At 51.3% G+C, this 20,209-nt stretch overlaps 1 protein-coding gene across 8 annotated transcripts; it reads right to left on the bottom strand.

Annotated features, from left to right (window-relative positions):
• Positions 1-605: 605 nt before the first annotated feature.
• On the bottom strand, positions 606-10,971 carry C7H11orf24 (chromosome 7 C11orf24 homolog). Of its 8 annotated transcripts, none has more exons than XM_022591206.3 (6): positions 9,861-10,769; positions 8,300-8,497; positions 4,230-4,403; positions 2,921-3,309; positions 2,256-2,314; positions 606-1,209 (listed from the first exon to the last, which is right to left on the bottom strand). In XM_022591206.3, the coding sequence occupies exons 1-6, from the start codon at positions 9,985-9,987 to the stop codon at positions 882-884; spliced, it is 1,275 nt and encodes a 424-aa protein (XP_022446914.2). In that variant the 5' UTR covers positions 9,988-10,769; the 3' UTR covers positions 606-881. The 8 variants fall into 8 exon arrangements, with proteins under 8 accessions (XP_022446914.2, XP_022446905.2, XP_022446906.2 ...); XM_022591197.3 differs by adding an exon at positions 10,832-10,971 and having other exon boundaries at positions 610-1,209; positions 2,256-3,309; positions 9,861-10,145; XM_022591198.3 differs by adding an exon at positions 10,832-10,971 and having other exon boundaries at positions 610-1,209; positions 2,256-3,309; positions 9,861-10,141.
• Between the last annotated feature and the right edge of the window lie 9,238 nt (positions 10,972-20,209).

Here is a 20,209-nt window from a genome sequence, read left to right as displayed (position 1 = left end):
CAAAATGACTGTGGATGGTTGGGAATAGGACCGCTAAGGAGGGAGGGGGGTGGTGGAGAGCACAACCAATTCTTGGGAGGAAAGGACTTGGAGTCCTGGCTGGGGCAGAGGGACAGGCAGGCCCCGTGACACTCCACGCCCCCATTCCTTGGAGGTAGGAGTGCCAGGCAGAGGCCCCTGGTCACAGGCTAAGGATGAAAGCCAGCCCTGCGGGTTGCCCCTTGTCCTACACCCCTAGAGAGGAACAAGCCACCCAGTGTTCCATGGCTCATGGGGGTCTAAGGCTCTGTCTCTATTGGGTGAGACCCCACCAGCCAGGGTGTGGAGCCTGCCCTTGACAGGCGGCTGGGGTGATGCTGGCAGAGGAAAAGGGCACCCCCTAAATCCCCCCGATTCTCCACTCTGTGCAGAGCTGCCTGACCTGGGCAGCAGGTGGCCTCTCAGACTCAAGGACAACAGAGCTGCAGCCTGGCCTGGAGCTCAGATCAGTGAGGCTGACACTTTCTCAGCCACAGTCAGCGCCAGCACCTGTGATCACACGGCAGATGGGCCCAGGTGTGCGATGGGTCGGCTAGGGCAGGGAGAGACACAGGTGCATAGGCTGCTTGGAGCCTAGCTGTCAGGACACACAGCATAGCTGTTGGCGAGGGAAAGGGGTCTGCTGGGCCCCCTGAACCAACCAGTGAGAAAAGATGGGCTGGGGAAACCCGGGATGGAGCTAGAAAACGGGTGAGGACTGTTCCCATCCCTCCTCCCTACTCTCGTAAGTTATTTCAAATGGTTTGGGAGTTCACTACCATTGTCTTTTATTATGCGCCATTTGAAATCCTTTTTGGAGGAGGCAGAATTTCGATAAGAGGAAGTGGACACGCAGGCCTGGCTCAGGAGATTTCTGTGATGGGGAAACTGGAGTCTCCAGGTAGAACGGTCTCCTCCTCGGGGTTCAGAGTAGTTGAGAAAGCACGAGTCAACTCCCCACCTGGAATCGCTCCAGGCAGCATGCCCCTGGGGGCCGTGACAGACAGACCGTCTCCCCATCGCCCAGGTAAAGCAGCTGAGCCCACAACACGCCACACTTGCTCCGGGTCACACAGCTGGTGGCTGCATACCTGGCCTGGGAACGCAGCCTCACGTGCTGCCCGCCAGCTCTCCTGCCTCCCTCTGGCTGGTAAGCAGATGAAGCTAGAATGCCAAGTGCAGCCCCGGCGGCTGTAAAACAAAATAGTTAAGGAAAGAGCTGGACTCTGGCCCTCAGTGGTAAGTTAGGTCTCCTCTGCCTCAGGGGCCCCGCCTTTAAAATGGGGGTCAGAGCCCTGATCTCCTGGGGCGGGGCGAGGACAAGCACAGTGTGGGCGCTCAGGGCTGTCGCGGGTGTGAGGCCTGGCCCCAGGGCCATCGAGCTGATGAGGGCGGGGCCCTGGGCTCACTCGGGCCTAGCGCGCCCCTGGGTTCCGGGGTGACCTGGAGCGAGGTGCTAGTAATGACTATCCCACGGCACCAGCGTATTGGGTTTCCACTCGGCCAGGGCACACCACGAGCTGTGCGGGGTCACCTAGAGCCTGGTCTGGGCGGGTCCCGCCGACCTGGCCATGTTGTGTAGCTCAGGTGTGGTTTACATGTTGCATTCGGCTCTCGTGCCCAAACGAGGCTTCACGCGTCCGCCACTTCACAGTGCTGAAAAAGGAGGGTTAGAGGAAGGGGCCCCACCTCCACGCGGTGCCAGAGACCCTCAAAGGCTGGGGTTCCTCCCACCCAGGTTGGGGCAGGTTTGGGCCTAAGAGCGAAGCCCAGGAGAGCGGCACAGACACAGCAGATGGCCAGGGCCTCGTGTTACATTCAACGTTTTACAAGAACACACCCTGTCACATGCATCTCGAAAAGGCTCCCCGGCCGCCATGGGGGGGGGGGCAGGACACAGCCCACACAAACGGGGAGACAGGGTCTGAGCGGAAAGGGTCATTGCTTTAATTCAGGTCGGGACCCACCCCGGGGCCGCCCACCCCACCCCAAGGCAGAATCACTGCCTGCTCGTGATCGTTACAAAAATAAATATGAAAAAAGCAGCAACTCTTTAGTGATCGTGGAATTAATCGGACAACGATTAAATGTGTTTAAGCAAATGGCACGTCTCCTAAATTGCACCAAAAGAATCTGGAAGCACTTGGTTTGGCCTCAGAGGCAACATGGAAGGAGGGGAAGGGCCCAGCCCCAGGCCCGGCCGAGCGCCCTCCCCTCACATCTCTGAGTCGGCGTACATGCCGTTGATGAGATAATCCACCTGCGTGTAGTCCTTCCTCTTGTAGCTCTCATAGGCCTGCAGGGCAAACAGAACCAGGACTGTGATGAAGAGGGTGACCCCCAGCAAGAGCACTGCCAGGAGAAAACTTTTGTTCACTGGGGACTGGGCCAGGGGCTTGCTGGAGACCACCAGGTACCGGCCTTGGGTGCTGAGCTGGCATGAGTCTGTGGCTGGCACCTTGGAGTCCCCTGAGCTCCCAGGGGTCGGCCCCATGGAAGCAGTACCAGGCGCGGCTTCAGGCTCGCCCTGCTCCGGCGTCTGAGTGGTGCCTGGCCCCGCGGCCCCCGGCATGGATGTGACGGGGCTGGGCCGTGTTGGGGGGGCCAGGCTGGAGTGAGGGGCTGGCGCTGTGCTGGCAGCTGGCTGGGGGGCCTTGGTCGTGGTCCCCACTGTCATGGATGCGGAAGCCGAAGAGGGGGAGGTGGGTTCTGGGGTTGTGTTGAGGAGGGTGGGCGCAGGCCTACTTGCTGCGTCAGCCGCAGTCCGGGCCGTCGGCGCCTGGACGGTGGGGCCCTGTGTGGACGCGTTAAGTGTTTGGGGACTCAGGGGCACTGTGGGGCTGGCTGTGGCATGGCCGGGGGTGTGCCCGGGACGACCGTGTGAGCCCAAGGGGCCGCTTACACTTGCCAGGGCCGCAGCAGCTGTGGGAGCACCCGTGGCCGGCGTGGGTGTCGTGTGCGTCGCTGGCCCAGACAACGTGCCGCTGCCAGGCGCCCGCGTGTGGGGTGAGGACAGGGTCCGCCAGTCAGATGCCGGGACAGGCAGCGTGGGCACCCCGGAGGTGGCTCCGTCAGGGGTCCCTTCTGCCGTTGCTGACGCGCCTGCCTCTGTCCTGTGCGTTGTCCCTGCTGTGACCGCAGGAGAGGGGGGGTCGCCTCCCCAAGTCCCCCTGGTCAACGTGATGGGAGAAGGTGTCACCGAGGTCATTCTTGCAGACGTTTCATTCAAGACTCTTGTAATGGTTTCCACGGATGAGTTTTGTTCTGAATTCTCCAGCGTCTTGTTGAGGACTGAGTACCATTAGGGTCAGAAAAGGGAGGAAAAGATATGATCACCTTCAACCCTGTGCAGGTGGATCATTCAAAGACTGTCTTAATTTCCGGCCCGTGGGGCTGGCCAGGGAGGCTGTGTGGTGCCTTGCTTCTTAGCCCAGCAAACACGTTTCCCTCTCATCTCCTCCCTGCACACATCTGGCCTGCAGCCCATCACAGAGGCGCTCAGCACTTTGATTTAAAATCTCCTTTGTGCTCTCTGAACCCCAAGCCCATGAAAGGCTTCAGAGCTTCATTTTTTTTTTTTTTTTTTTTTTTTTTGCGGTACGCGGGCCTCTCACTGCTGTGGCCCCTCCCATTGCGGAGCACAGACTCTGGACGCGCAGGCTCAGCGGCCATGGCTCACGGGCCCAGCCGCTCTGCGGCACGTGGGATCCTCCAGGACCGGGGCACGAACCCGCGTCCCCTGTATCTGCAAGCGGACTCAACCACTGCGCCACCAGGGAAGCCCCCAGAGCTTCATTTTTTGATCCAGTTCTCAAAATATCATAATCTCTCGCATTACAGGTGTGATTCGCCATTAAAAAAACCTATCCAACACACACCCAGGTTTACACAGCAGATAAACCGTTGCCCAGATATTCACACCATGCAAGAATTCTTGGCTTTATGATCGGATTCAAAGCAGGATTCCTGGAGAAGAATAGTGTCTGGCACAGAGGAGAAGCGCAACTAAATATGTGATGTGTAGATCGACAAACTCCCCAATAAAGACTAGGTTTATGGAAGGAATGAAATTTTGCAAGGCCAAGTAAGTCACCCTCTCAAGGCTCAGAGGCCCGGTCCCATGTTGGCCCAACAGGCCTTCGCCGCCCAGCCCCCAGGAGCCCCGGGGCCCCTGCAGGCCCGTCCAGCAGTCACATGGCTTTCTCACTTACGTGGATGCTGGGCTGTCAGGTGGCTTTCAGATAAGGACCAAGAGGAAACCCAGATGAGCACGAGGGCTGTCCACATCTTGCAGGTGAGCTGGCAGCAAGGCTGGGCGGTGCCCGAGGCTCCCAGCCTGCCGTTCCTCAGGCTGCTAACAGTTCCCTGCTGCTTGGCTGAGGAACCTAAGGTCAAGAAGGAAGGCATCTGGTCAGTGACGCACGGGGCACAGGCCTGGCAACGCGCCGGCTGTGGAGTGCTCCGAGAGGTCCCAGGGTGCAAACCCAGCCAGATGTTTCCCCTGGGGCCTGGCATTCAGGAAGAGCATTCAGGAACAGTGTCTCAGCCATGTGTTCAGGGATCCGCCCAGTGCCTGCTCTGACAGGTTTATAGCACTTCTTAACCCAGTCTCACTATGTGTCTTACTATCCCAGCTCAGAGTTCAGAGTATGAAAGAGCAGCAGAGAGGGGGGCCAAGACTTCCTCCTCAACTTCTCTGTGGCCTCTGCAGGGCCCAGAGCACTTCTCTGCACCCGTGACAGCTGACCACATGGAGAGATTCCACTTAGCCAGCCATCCACCACCCATCACCCATCCACTGCCCATCACCCACCCATCCATCCATTCACCCATCCATCACCCATCACCCATCCACCCATCATCCACCCATCCACCATCCACCCATGACCCACCCACTGCCCATCACCCATCCACCCATCACTCATCCATTCATCCATCCACCCAACACCCACCCATCCATCCATCCACCCATCTATCACCCATCACCCACCCATCCACCCATCCATCTACCACCCATCCCCCTGTCACCTGTCCATCCATCCATCCACCCATCACCCACCTATCCATCCATCCATCCATCCATCCATCCATCCATCTATCTACCACCCATCATCCATCCATCCATCCACCACCCATCATCCATTCATCCACCCATCACCCATCCACCGCCCATCACCCATCCACCGCCCATCACCCATCCACTCATCACCCATCCACCACCCATCACCCATCCACCGCCCATCACCCATCCACCCATCACCCATCCCTTCGTCCAATACTCCCCGAGTGCCTGCTCATGCGCCAGGCAGTACACTCAGGACAGAAAGATGAGAGCCGCACAGCCCCCTCCTCCAGGGAGCCTGCCTCCAACGGGAGACACAGAAGAGAGGTCAGTGCAGGCTGGTGCCAGCGTAGAGGGACTAAGTCGGGAAACAGGGAGGAGATGGCACCTGGGAGGCTGCAAAGGGTCAGGTGGAGGCTGGTCCTCTGTGCAGAGGCCCCAGAGGTGGGTGGGACGGGACAGGGTGCTGCAGGACCCACGAGGCACGGAATTCAGCTGGTGGGGGGTGGAGGCGGGGGCCAGGGAAGGTAACCTGGCTAGTAACACCTGGGCCACGTTCTGAAAGACAGTTGGGATCCACCTGGTGGGAAAGGGGTGGGGGGCAAGTGGCAGGAGCAGCAGGTGACGACAGCAGGGCCAGAGGCCTGGGGACAGCGCAGTGAGACCTGGGCTTAAACAAGAGAGAGAGAGGCCACCACGGGGCAGTTTGGATTTCGGTGTGGGGGGAGGCGAGCCCGTGCAGGCCCGAGGCAGGGGTATGACAAGCGAGGCGTTCCAGCAAGGGGCAGCTGGAGGGGCGATGCAGGGGGCAAGGCCTGAGAAGGCTGAGAGACTCAGTAAGGGGGTTCCACAGCAGGGGACAGAGGGTGGGCTAAGTGGACCTGGTCGCAGAAGCCCTGGTCTCTGAGGGTTACGGTGCAACTGCAGAAACTTACAGAGACGCCACGGCAGCTGAGCCTCAACAGGATTGGCTTCCCGAGCACACAGCGGGGTCTCCCCACTCACCCCAGGTCTCTCCCACGTGCTGGCAGGCTCAGGTCCCTCACCACAGGGGAACCGAGGGGGCAGGTGGCCTCAAGTGCCCCATCACTTCATGCCCTGCCGGTCCTGGGTGCGCCCTGATCCTGTTCTCAGCCCTACCCAACTGCCGGAGTCCCACGTAGCCACCTGCGAGGCCCAGGTCCCCTTGGACAACAGCCCAGTCACGTGCAACGAGGGCTAGTCCTGAGACTCAAACTTGACGTGGGCACAGGGCAAGCAGAGCACAGTCTGCTGGGAGCCTGAGGGCTGGCGACTCCTGGGGGGTGCCTCCACAATCAGTCCTGCCCGAAGATGCCCTAGGCCCTCGGCCTTTCCCCTGGCCCTCATGGCGAAGCTCTTGGGTTCCACAGAATGTCTTGGAAGGGAGCCTTCAGGTCACCCTGAACGAAACGTCCTGACGGACTCCTCGCCTTGGCACGGATGCTAACTGCTGCTCTCCACGGCCCTGTGGCCAGGCTGCCCTCCCGCGGAGCAGGGCAGGCTCACTGGCTTCCCAGCAGCCCCAAGGGTCACCTTCAAGCGTCCCCATCCTGGGTCTGCTCCATCTGCCATGCCACAGCTGCCAGAAAGATCTTTGTAACCCACAAAGCTGACGCTGCCTCCAATGCTTAAACCCCCGGCTCTCCCAGGATAACTCCTAAGCTCCTTAACATGGCGAGGCCGCCTTCAAAGTCTGACCCGCGGCCTCTCCCGTGAGCCCACCCTCGCCAGACACGTGAAATACCGGCAGTTCCTGGCCCAGCCCGGCCCCCTCGAGGAGCACTTCCAGCCCTGCTGGCGGCCACGCAAAAGCAGTCCCCGTGCAGCATAAAGGGGCATCTAGAGGTGGCTTTCTTTCTCCTGTGAGCAGCGGGGGCTCTTGCAAAGTGGCCCCATGACTGGAAAAACCCTTTTGAGCACAAACTCTGCTGGAAGGCTGGGCACTCCCCTCCCCCATGCTTCTAATCCCTTCGTGAGAGTCACTAACTTTAGTTTAGCTTCATGGCGCACTCTCCCGCCAAAACTGTCCATAAGAGCTCCTGGTGTCTTACAGGTTTAAAAAGGTTCCCCAGCCCTACAAACCACAGATTTGCATCTGTTTCCTCCAGAGCAAAAGGCATTCTTTGTTCTGACTGAAACAGAGGGGGTGGGGTGGGGAGAGAAGAAACAGACCAATGTCATGAGGGGGAAGGACTGAACCAGGGAGGTTTCAGGCACAGAGAGCTCCCACTCCCCCCACATTAGCTGAAGTAAATGCAGCTGGGCTCTCCGTAAATAAGTGTATTTAAACGACTCTCTCTTTGGCCAGTCACGTCCACTGAATGCATTAAAAATGCCACCACTGAGCCCAACATGCTCCCCAAGTCTGAGCCCTGGATCTGACAGGGGCTTCCTGAATGCACCCCAGGCTTTCCACTGCCACCTCACTACAAATCTCCGGAGCAGAGTCAGGAAACTTTTTCCTATAGACAGCTAGATAGCAGACATTTTAGATTTTTGTGGGCCATACGGTCTGTCTTAGCTACTCAAGTCTGCAAAAGCAGTCATGGACCATAGGTATGTGATGGGTGTGGTCGGGTCCCGATAAAACTTTATTTACAAAAACAGGCAGCGGGCACAGACGTGGCCCACAGGCCACAGTTTGCCACCCCCGCCTCTGGCGCTTCAGAGCTGATGCTCCAGCTAAGGCAGGAGGAACTGATTCAAGGGCCTGAATGGGCTTCTGCCTTCCCGTCCAGTCCCTCATCCTGGAACAGACACGGGCCGTCCCATTTTTGGTCCAGGGACAGACTCTAGTCAGTCTCCTCCCAGGGCCCCTTCTGCTAGGAGGCGCCCCCTCCGCACCCCGCATCAGTGAGATGCAGCACCCCTGCCCGTGCAGTGAGGGGCTCTCATAGTATCGTGGTCTCATGACACGAGGCCCAGAGAGAACCTCACAGAAACAGAAGACGGCCCAGAGGACCACACGGTTCCCATACCTGCCTGGGGAGCCCCCACCAGGGCCACCCAAGAAGGCAGAAGCTCTGACGGCGAAATGCCACAGACCGGGCCTCCTGCACACTGGACGGCTTGGCCCTCTGAGGTTCACTGTCTTTCCTTTGCCCACCCTGTCCCTGCAAAGCCCCCTCGGGGCCCTTTTCGGGCTCACTGTCCTGTCACTGAGCAGGTGGCCCTGCCTGCAGGGCTTTGGACACTCACGACAGGCAGCTGCTCGGGGCGTGTGCCCAGGCTGGGCCATCTTCCTCGGGGGGCTGAGGGCTTGACACTGTGCGCTTGTCGGGCGAGGTTTGGCTCTGCAGGAGGCGAGGACGGCTTTGAAGGGCACTCCCAGGCCATGGCACGCTTTGTGGCACACGTGGGATCCAGGCAGATGCTCCACTCTGGTAGAAGATGCATCTACGGTTTGAAAAAGAATAAACGCTCCTTAGAAAAAGCACGGGGGGGAGAATCCAGCGAGGAGGGAGGCATTTTTCTAGTGTAAACTCAGGAGGAGATGAAAGAAACTCAGCACCTCCTAGAGTGACAGATATGTGTAGGTGGTGATGCCTGAGAACCACCACGGACGGGCCTGCTCTCTATCACACACGCATATGTGCATAGGTACACGTGCGTATGCATGCGGTCACACGGCGCACACACGCACTCGTATCCATGTGCACATGGCAACACCTGCGTGCACACTGCCATGTGTGTACACGTGCAATCATACACATGCACGTGTGCAATCACACACAGTTACATACATGAGGTGAGCGTGTGCATGGAGCATCTCTCTAAAGCTATCTCAGGAAACTCCACTGGTCGCTCAGGAGACCTCTGCTGGATACCATCACTGTCTCTTCCCTCAGCCAGTGGGGCTGGTGATCACTCCCACAGAGACAGGAATTGGCCGCTGTGCGGAGTCAAGAACAGGCCCTCGTGCTGTCACTTCATCTCTCTGGTATGGTCCTGACTCTGCTTTCCAACAGCATATTCTAAATGTCAAGATTCCCACGTGGGGGCCTGTGCTAATCTAAGTTGACTCACAACGGACAAAGCATTAACAAGACTCAGAATCATAGTCTCCCCTGAAAAGGCTTTAGTGAGCCTTAAATGAGGGTCTGGCCAGTTATCCTCATGATCTGGTGCAGAGTGACTGGGCAGATCAAGGTCTCAGAAAGAAGAGACCCCTGTGCAGGAAGGGAATAAGCAAGAAGGACTAAGTGTTGAGTAGGAGAGCAGGGCAGGTGGAAAGACAGGAGGTTAGGCTGCTGCTGGGAGTTCTCATTTTCAGGGGTCAGCCCCTCACAAGTTCTGCAGGGAAGGGGCAGCACCCCACTAGCCAGGCAACCCTATATTAGAAAGGCACTCTCAGAATGTGGCTCTGGGTGCCAACTTCATGACCTTCTCTGGTCCATGACTTTGTGCTACCTCTCAACATCTCCCATTTCCAATTTCTTATGTTCCCAACCTTGGCTTGACTTTTAACTTTTATGAAACCGTTTGTTATATGCAGGGTGCTGTGTGCAAGTTACCTGATATCAGACTCCAAATTGCTTAATTCCTTTTTCTGGATTACAATTCTCCAAATTGCTTAATTCCTTTTTCCTGGGCTCAACACAAGTGTTGCCCGCCACATTCCATCACACTAGTAACTTATTTATCAGCGGCAACGTGGTCCCAGTCCCTACACCAAGCTGGAGAAACTATACATACCGAGGGACAGGAATTGCGGAAGCAAGTACAGGGCAAACCACAGATACCTGCCCTGACACGTCACCTGGCTGAACTTTGGTATCGCGACACAGACTTGTGGGTTTGTGTATACAGACATTGTCCTGTGGTCCAAAGGAAGTGTCTCTGTGGCAGATGGGAACCCAGAGCACTGGAGAGCGTCTTAACCACATCGCTTCCTTCCAGGTTTTTGGAATTTTTGGTATCAGGCTAAACGCTGATCAAGAGGCTAGCTTTTGCTGGCAGTCTGGGTAGATTTGACATTCCTTTGTCCATTAGGCAAGTCTGGTATGTAAGCTGAACATCTGTATTGAAATTTTAGAGATGCTTCCTCCAGGGAGAAAAAAAAAAAACATTATTAAAGGCAGATTTCTAAGTAGATATTTATGTCTTATGGCAAACCATGGATTCCTCATACTAGCCTAACAGCTAATTCCACACACTAACTAGCCACCCAGACTCACCTGGAGGAGGCGAGCAGGTAAATGTAAATGCACAACACCCTCCCAGGTAGGGCGGGCTTGGGGGAGGCCTGGGTCGCCTAAAGAGCCAACTCTTTCTTTGAGGGTAACCCTTCCTGGGGCCCAGCCTTGGCCGGGCAGGACCCTTTAGCTCCCCACCCATCCGGGAGTGTCCCAACTTCCCTCTCCTCCGCTCCCAAACTGGAGCGACCCGGGTCTCTTCTCTGGTTTGGGATCCCCTTAAGCCCTCCTCCTGTCTCCCGCCTCTTGGGCTCCCATCCATGCTCCTTCCGAGTCTGGGCCCCCAACTGACTCCTTCGGTTCTTTCCTCTCCTCCAATTCCTCACCTCCAGTCGTCACCAGCTTGCATTCTATGTCCCCATTCATCTTTTCTCTTGTCCCGCTCCTCTGCCTCTCGTGGCCCCATGCCCCCTCCTCTGCCTCTCGTGCTCCCATGCACCCCTCCTCCTGTCCCCACCTCCCTCTAGAGCTCAGCCCCAAGCCGGCTCAGGCAGCCTTGACAACAGCTCCGCGGACAACAGCGAGGGCCCCTTACCCGGGCGTGGCAGGCCTGCGGCGGCCCGGAGGCCCTCGGGCGGCGGGGAAGCGGCCGCCGTCCGGCGTGCGGACGTGGCGGGCACCGGAGCAGCGCGACCGCAAACCAAGACTGCTCAGGGCAGCCGCCCCAGCTCTGGCCCCGCCAGGACCGCCCCGGAGGTGACGTCACGGGAGGGCGGGTCCTGGAGGGCGGGGCAGCGTCGGCCGAAGCCGGGAGCCGCCCAGCGGCTCCAGGCGCTGCAGGAGGCGAGCCGGAAGCGAGGGGCGTGGCTGTACCCAGGGCCCCGCCCACCGCGGAGCGGTCCAGCTACGTCTGGAGAGCGGCTGGAAGCGGCTATTTCGGGCAGGTCTCTGCCGGAAGTGGTGGTTCCTGGTGCTCGTCTCACAGTCTGTGGACACTGCCCTGTAGCGACCGAGGTACCGGGGCTGGGTGATCTCAGACCTACCCCGACGGCGTGACCCTGCCACATGCCCTCCCTCATCCCTCCGACTTTATCCAGCCGGGGGGCGGGGGGGCCTGCGCTGGGAGTAAGCCATAGTCGGGATGGCCGCCAGCGTGTTTTGAGTGCTTACTCGTGCCAAGACCTGGGCTTGGTTGGGTGATTTAACTCTGCAATAGCACTGTGACGCGCTTCGCACCCGTTTTACAGATGCTGAAACTGAGGCTCACAGAATGTTTCTTAATTGTGAGATGTGAATAACAGTGGGGCAAAACGGAGTATAGAGGAAAGCGAATGGGACTTGACCTTCATTAGGTATAGGCTTTGGGGGCCTTCCCTGGTGGTCCAGTGGTTAAGAATCTGCCTTCCAATGCAGGGGAACTCGGGTTCGTCCGTGGTGGGGGAACTAAGATCCCACATGCCACAGGGCAACAAAGCTGGCAGGCTCTAGAGTCGGAGCGCCACAACTAGAGAGAAGATGGCGCGCTGCAACGAAGGATTCCTCATGCCACAAGGAAGATCCCAGATACCGCAACCTGACGCAGCCAAATAAATAAATAAATATTAAAAAAAAAAGAAAGCGTGTATTAAAAAGCAACAACAACAAAAAAGAAATAGGCTTTGAGGGGAGGGAGGGGGATGGACTGGGAGTTTGGTGGATGCAAACTATTACATTTAGAATGGATAAACAACAAGGTCCTACTGTAAGCACAGGGAACTGTATCCAGTCTCCTGGGATAAACCATAATGGAAAAGAATATTTTAAAAAGTATATATATGTATAACTGAGTCACTTCCCTGTACAGCAGAGATTGGCACGTTGTAAATCAACTATACTTCAATTTAAAATATCAATAAAAAAAGAAAAAAAAGAAATAGGCTTTGTAAGTTACTAGTTTTGTGACCGTATCCCAGTCTGTGTAAGACCTTCTCAAGTTCCCCCAAATCCGAACCAAAGCCTGTCTGTGAAAGACAATCTCAATGGGAATAAACCAAAAGGCTTTATTTTCAGACAGTTTTATAACGTGTCTTGGGTTATCAATGGAAAAAAAAAAGTTGCCTGCTCCATCATAAACAAAGAAGGTTGTAGTCATCAAGCCATCACATTACAGCTCTCCAGTGGGGAGCCCTGAGGGAACTCAGGATAGAAACTGGGTCCACCCCCCAACCCCGAACCCCCTCCCACCCCTCCACCCCCTGCAATATAGCAGTCTGCCACTGCAACCACCCCAGACAGTGTGCCCTGAGGGGACTTGGTTGAGATAGCACAAGATACTGGCCCCAGATAGCTAAGGTGCATATCAAAGGAATGATTTCAGTAAGCCTGGACTCTTGCATCTTCCCATATATAGAAAAGCGCTAAATTCCTTAACTTGAGATATCTGGTTTTCTTTAATTAACAGTAATCTTTTGATGTTCTGACTCCCTGGTCTTTGTTGCTAAAACTCCTAATGTATCCTGGCTCTTCCCTTACCTCTTCGGAGCAGCCTCTCAGAGTTATCTGAGATGCTGTGTCCCGGGCTTAAGTCCTCAGTTTTATCTGCCAAATAAAACATAATTCTCAACTTTTAGGTTGTGTGTTTTTTTATGTCAACAGGGTCCTGGGCTAAGAAACTAAACCAGACACAGAAAACTGCAGGTGTGCGAAGACAGGGTCAGATAGCCAGCTCTGAGCCCTGGGAGCACCTGAAACTCCATTTAAAACTGTCACCACCCAGTACCTCATGGTTTCAGGTTGTGCAGGTGAACTTACCCTGCAAAGACAGGTTTGCTGAGATGCAGGCCAGGTAGGAGGGTTTGTGAAGACAAGATCCTTTTTTTTTAAAAAAAAAAAAGTTATTTATTTGGCTGCTCCGGGTCTTAGGCACGCAGGATCTTTAGTTGCGTCATTCAGACTCCCAGTTGCGGCATGCAGGATCCAGTTCCCTCACCAGGGATTGAACCCTGGCCCCCCCGCATTGGGAGTGTGGAGTCTTAACCGCTGGACCACCAGGGAAGTCCCAAGACAAGATCCTTTGCTTTAAGTTTCCCAAGTAGCTCAGGTCTAACATGAAAAATGCAGCACCTCTGTTCAATTCACAAGTGAAAATACACCTAAACAGCCAGTTGCAGCTCTGTGCTTGCCTTCCTTAAAGTCAGCCTCTGTGATCCTGTGTTTTTATTTCCTCTTTAGTAAAAATCAGAAAAATTTTTCCCGCTAGGGCTGAAATTACAAAGATAAGATGCAGCCCAGCTTCTCAAGGAGCTCATAGTCTAGAGCAGGGGTGTGCCGACCCTCTGTCTGCTCTTGTAGTAAAGCTTTATTGTAATACAGCTACGCCTCTGTTGTGTATTATCTGGCTGCTTTTGCACTGCAACGGCAGAGTTGAGTCGTTGCAGCAGACACTGTGTGGCCCACAAAAACCTGAAATATTTACTGCCTGGTCCTCTAGAGAAAATGCTTGCAAGCCCCCAGTCTAGGGGGTTGCTAGAAAATGGATTTCAGAGAACAATGGAACTATCTGGCTGAGATGGTCCAGAATACAGGGAAACTCATTCTCTCATAGGAGAATCTGGCAACTTTCAGTGGATTGGGGTCACCTGGCACCTAGCGTCTACTGAGCACATCTCTGGGAACCGCGTAGCTGCGTGTGTGGAGTATTATATGGACGAAAGCAGGCCTGCTGAGCTTCTTCTGATGGCAGCGGATGAATTAAAGACAGAGAAGGATACACTTAAATCCTCAAGCTGTGTCTCAGGACACAGATGCTCTCGGGTGCTTTCTATGCAGAAATAGCTAAATAACAAATCAGCTTGGTCCTCTTAGTTGTTGATTTATAATCTCATTTGAATGTAAGGCCATGCTAGATCCCCCATGTAAAAGGACTCTGGAGTAACACTGCCAGGCTTCAAACCCTGGCTCCTTCACTTTTAGCTGAGTGACAGTGGGCAAGAGGCTTAGCCACTCTGTGCCTCAGTTTATCCTACAGTCAATTCTCATGACTCGTGGTTGTTATGTTTAATAAAGTCGCCGTGAACGCTGACTTAGTGAATAATGAACCATTGCTCCTAGGGAAGAAAAGACCAATACTTGCCCTCACGCTCTACCCTTTACGGTCATCATTTATTTATTTTATTTTTGGCTGCGTCGGGTCTTCGTTGCTGCACACGGGCTTTCTCTAGTTGCGGAGAATGGGGGCTACTCTTCGTTGCGATGCATAGGCCTCTCATTGCGGTGGCTTCTCTTGTTGCGGAGCACGGGCTCCAGACTTGTGGGCTTCAGTAGTTGTGGCACGTGGGCTCAGTAGTTGTGGCTCATGGGCTCTAGAGCACAGGCTCAGTAGTTCTGACACACGGGCTTAGTTGCTCCGTGGCATATGGGATCTTCCCAGACCAGGGCTCGAACCCATGTCCCCTGTGTTGGCAGGCGGATTCTTAACCATTGCACCACCAGGGAAGCCCCGGTCATTATTTATTCATCAACAGTTCATTTTTACATCCTGAACACAAAACTAAGGACATTGAAATTATGAGAATTTTTAGAATAAAAATAGATAATTGATGAGGACAGGAATATAATTATATACACATTGGATTGATCCTCCTGACCTGTCACTTATAATGTGCAGAAATATGAATTTGCCTTTCAGATATTTACTATGGATAGCTGGGGAAAAAAAATCTTAGAGATTGTGAAGCCAGGCTACTATGGATTTACACTGATGTTTCTTTTTCTTTCAGTTTTTTGTTTTTGTTGTTTTTTGTTTTTGCAGTACGCGGGCCTGTCACTGTTGTGTCCTCTCCCACTGCGGGGCACAGGCTCCGGACGCGCAGGCTCAGCGGCCATGGCTCACGGGCCCAGCCGCTCCGCGGCATGTGGGATCTTCCCGGACCGGGGCACGAACCCGTGTCCCCTGCATCGGCAGGCGGACTCTCAACCGCTGCGCCACCAGGGAAGCCCTCTTTCAGTTTTTTAAAAAGCACATTTTAAATTTCAACACACGTTTAGTTAATTTAGTAGAATTATTCAAAGGTATTTTGTGTACTTTAAAAATCTTTTTATTGAGGATTATTATATGCACAGAAAAGTGTTCATACAGATTCATAGCTTGATGAACTTTCACCAGCTGAACCCCCTGTGTAATCAGCCAGATAAGAAAGGACAGCACTAGGACCGCCTTGTCCTCCTTCCCGGCCCCAAACAAAAATACCAAGCATCTACGAAGATGCAGAGCAGTTTGGATTCTTACACATTGCTGATGGGAATGCAAAATGGTAGAGCCGTTTTGGAAAACAGTTTGACAGTCTCTTATAAAGTTAAATATACACTTGTTATATGACACAGCAATCCCACTCCTAGGTATTCACCCAAGGGAAATGAAAACGTGTTCATACAAAGACCTGTATGAAAACGTCTGTAGCAACTTTATTCATAATTGCCAAGGGCTGGAAGCACCCAAATGAATCAGTGGGTGAATGGATATATAAATTGTGTTATATCTATACTTAACTATAAAAAAGCACGAATTACTGATACATTCACCAACACCGATGAATCACAAAAGCATTATGCTAAGAGAAAGAAGCCACACAGAAGAGACATATGCTACTACGGCCGGCCCAGCTTGTCCCAGTGCCCTCAGTCTCCAACTGACTCTGTGGGCTGGTCTTAAAGCAAATCCTGTTCGGTGGGCTGCCAGGCAATTTTTTAGCTAACTGTAATGATAAGAAGGGAGTATTAATCTATTCTGAATCTTATCTAGTTGAATGCATGTTAAAAAACAAACAAACAAACACAAAAACAAAGCTTGCTCAATCTACCTGCAGTGACTGAAGCAGAACCATCACATGCAAAATCCAAAGGAATGGAAAAGGATTTTACGGCTTGTATCACTAATGCACCGTTGTAATGTATGCAAAGTCTTAAAGTTATAAGTGGTAAAGTGAATTTCTTCACAGAGCATCTGAAAAAAAAAAAAAACCAGAGAGACATATGATTTCATTTATAGGATACTCATGAAAAGACAAAAGTATGGAGACAGAAATCCGTGGTCACCAGGGAACGGGATGAGGAAAGAGGGATTGGCTCAGTGTTGCCAGATAAAATACAGGTTGCTCAGCTAAACTTGCTAAATCTGGCCGCCCCAACAAAAGGGCATTAGGGAAATTTTTGATGGAAATATTCTATTATATATCTTGCTTATGGTTATGGTTACACAACCGTATACGTTTGTCATAACTCATGAAAGTGTGAATTTTACTGAATGTAAATTCTGCCTAAATGAGTTTAACTAAAAAACAAAACACTGCTGTAAAGAAAGGCAAAAGTGAAAATAGGATTGTGATGGTGGTTACATGAGTGTGTGCGTGTGTTTGTGTGTAAGTGGAATCAAGCACTTAAAATGAATGCATTTTGTTGTATGTAAATTATACCCCCAATAAAATTTATTTTTTACAAAGTTTTACTGGAGGTAAAGAGACTCACTTACTAATTATACAAAATCAAAGACTGGAGGTAAAGAGACTCACTTACTAATTATACAAAATCAAAGACACCAGGAAGATGTATAATTCTAACTATTCTAAATTGGAATGCACCCAATAACAAGACCTCAAAATTCATAAAGCAAAATTGGCAGAGAAGAAATGGAAAAATCCCTGACGTAGGGAGAGATTTTCATATGCTTCTTTTAGTAATGTATAGAACAAGCAGACGCCCCCCCCCCCAAAAAAAAACCAAAACAAAACAGTAAGATTATTAAAGACTTGAATGACATTACTAACAAATCCTGGCCTCATGAACATACATAGATTGCTCCATCTAATAACTGGATGATTGATAGCTTTATTGGATGTCCTGGGGAAAAGGATTAAGAATATGCTTATCAAATCTGCAGATAAAACTGGAGTTTCAACCTTCAGCCCTTGGCTTGGCCACACAGGGTCACCTTATCCAGGGTTCTGTGGAGGGTGGCAGCACAGAGAAATATCTGATGGCAAACCCTGGGGGCCCCAGGCAGCAAATACAGCTCTGAGTAAATGTGAGGGGCTCTCACATGGCATGTCTTTCAGCAGCAACTGCAGAGCTCTTCATGGACAAGGGCAGCAGTGCAGCTGGCGGTGTTCATATTCCAGGGACCCAGGGAACATGGCTCAGAGTCCAAGGAATGGAAAATCGAGGGTGGAGGTACTTTGAGGATGAGCAGGGACTCTTGTCAGAAATGATTGTTTAAAAAAAAATTGGTTTTAAATGTTTATCTCCTACTTATACAAACAACATATCTTGTATATCCTGACTACCAAAATTCTGAAGAGGTTACCACGAAAAATATCTTGATCAGGGGGAACACTCTGGCGGTCCAGTGGTTAGGGCTCCACGCTCTCACTGCTGAGGGCCGGGGTTCAATTCCTGTTCAGGGAACTAAGATCCTGCAAATCTTGATCAGAAACTCTGTGTGTGGTCATTGCAAGCATGTATTCACTACATATGACATGGGTGGGGAAGAAGTGATGGGAATCTCTATTACAAATTTAGTAAAAAAAGGGCTAATGTAGTTGGATAAAAACTAGGAATAGAAGGATATTTGCTCAATATGATAAAGAATAATTATTTCAAATTATTATCCTACATTAGACTTAATGATTTTTTGAAAATTAGAGGTGTTCCTAGAGAGATCAGGAACGAGATCCTAATGAACATTGTTCTAGTCAAAGGAATGAGAGAAGAACAATAAATAGAGTAAATTTTTTACTTTATTTTATTTTTAAAATATTTATTTATTTAGGCTGTGCCAGGTCTTAGCTGTGGCATGCATGTGGGATCTAGTTCCCCGACCAGGGGTCGAACCTGGGCCCCCCAAAATGGGAGTGCAGAGTCTTACCCACTGGAACACCATGGAAGTCCCTAGAGTATATTTTTTAAAGACAAGTTTTCATTATTTACATAATATAAGGTCAATTACCTAGAATGTCTCAGAGAGTCACCTTAAAATCAACTAAAATGTATAATAATCGGTCCCAATGCAAAATAAGTATATATCAGTAGATTTCTTGTATGCCAATAAAAAAAACAGCTTAAAGAATGTCAATTACTCTGATGACAAAAATATAAAATAGCTAGGGATACATTAGTGAGAAACATTAAGGACTGTCAAGTTTTGGAATGTTCTTTGTATGGAAGACTTCAAAATATACTTGAATAAATGGAGAGGTATATTCATGTTCCTGGCTGGGAAAGTAAAATCTTGTAAAGATGTAATTTCCTCAAATTAATTTATGGGTTGAATACAATTCTAATCAGAAACTCATTTTGTATTTTTTTGGAACTTGAGAAAATAATGCTAACATTCATCTGTAACTAAACGGTAAAAATAGCAAAGAAACTATCATGCCTTTCTGTATTTTGCAAAATTTCTATAAAATGTGTATTACTTTTATAGTAAAAAAGTTTTCCATTATAAAAAGCTTTTTAGGAAAAATGTTCTTCAGCAACAACAAAAGACAGCTTAATCCCAATACACATTTTAAAATAGTATAACATGTAATCACTGAGACACAAACCTTTCCCTATTCTCTGGATCTATCCATTCCTTATTAGATTATTGTTAGAAGTTCAAGTTAAAGACCTGACAAAGGAATGGAAAAATAATTCTTTGAGAAGGTTTGATCTGACTTGGTATGATTTGATACTGTTTTGCTTAGAGGAAAAAACAAAGAAACAAATCAGTTAGTCTTGCAGAACCTGAATGATTTTTCCAAGAATTATGTTGATCAGCTGTGTAACAGAGCAAGTGAACAACAAAAGTCACTGGTTTGAACAATAGTGTACTTGGGAAATGAAGAAAGGCTGCTTTCTGTGCTAGAGGTTTTCACAGCAATAAGCCCTATGGTCTCATCTGTATTCCATGCGGTCATTTGTTTACCTCCAGCCAAATGGATGGGAATGCCCAGGTACCTCTGACACATCCGAAACAGTAAACCTCAGTCACTGTTTCCGATTATAACCCAAGTCACAAGAGGCATCACAGTGAACCCTAACCAAGACCCCAGTGGTAAATACTGCCCTCTGCCTCTCCTTTATTTTATTTTTATTTTTATTTATATTTTTGCCCGTGTTGGGTCTTGGTTACTGCGCGAGGGCTTTCTCTAGTTGCAGCGAGCAGGGGCTATTCTTCGTTGTGGTGCACGGGCTTCTCATTGCAGTGGCTTCTCTTGTTGGAGAGCACAGGCTCTAGGGGCGCAGGCTTCAGTAGTTGTGGCTCACGGGCTTAGTTGCTCCGCGGCATGTGGGATCTTCCTGGACCAGGGAACCCATGTCCCCTGCACTGGCAGGCGGATTCTCAACCACTGTGCCACCAGGAAAGTCCCATGCCTCTCCTTTAAATTTCTGATTTAAGTTTCCCTGTGGCACTTAAGGTTTCACTGATCATACACACACACACACACACACACACACACACACACACACACACACACACACTCCTATCCTCAAGATTTTGTCTTCTGTGGATTTCATGTGTTTTGGAGATGTCTGACTGTCCTAAAAGCTGGTTTAGAATTTCCACTGCATGTTTCCAGAAAGGCAGGCTGGGAGAAGCGCTAGGGAAAACCTTTTGATGCCTTGAAGTATACAAAGGGAGGTACCACCCTCCACCGCTCCTGGGCACTGCTTTCTACCAACCTCCGCATCCCACCTCTGATGGTATCAGACCACTGCCTTCCCCACCCCTACTTTATTATTTTTTTAAATACTTATTTATTTAGGCTGCACCAGGTCTTAGTTGCAGCATGAGGGATCTTCATTGCAGCATGTGGGCTCTTAGTTGCGGCATACATTCAGGATCTAGTTCCCTGACCAGGGATTGAACCCAGGCCCCCTGCATTGGGAGCACAGAGTCTCACCCACTGGACCACCAGGGAAGTTCCCCCACCCCTACTTTGATATCATCCCGGGGGAC

Source organism: Delphinapterus leucas, chromosome 7, assembly GCF_059928025.1.
Source record: "Delphinapterus leucas isolate spDelLeu-1000000601 "Yukka" chromosome 7, BTC_Dleu_Yukka2, whole genome shotgun sequence".
Taxonomy (NCBI): Eukaryota; Metazoa; Chordata; class Mammalia; order Artiodactyla; family Monodontidae; genus Delphinapterus; species Delphinapterus leucas.
The sequence above is the reverse complement of the archived record's forward strand: the minus strand, read 5'-3'. Positions and strand labels throughout refer to the sequence as shown.

Bases quoted from the DNA above. Each gene is read 5' to 3' on its own strand.
- C7H11orf24 (XM_022591197.3), bottom strand. From the start codon at position 9,987: ATGTGGTTAAGACGCTCTCCAGTGCTCTGGGTTCCCATCTGCCACAGA. The intron at 8,498-9,860 runs GTGACGTGTCAG...TTCAAACCGTAG, and splicing joins CGATACCAAAGTTCAGCCAG to ATGCATCTTCTACCAGAGTG. The intron at 4,404-8,299 runs GTGAGTGTCCAA...TCTTGACCTTAG, and splicing joins GCCCCGAGCAGCTGCCTGTC to GTTCCTCAGCCAAGCAGCAG.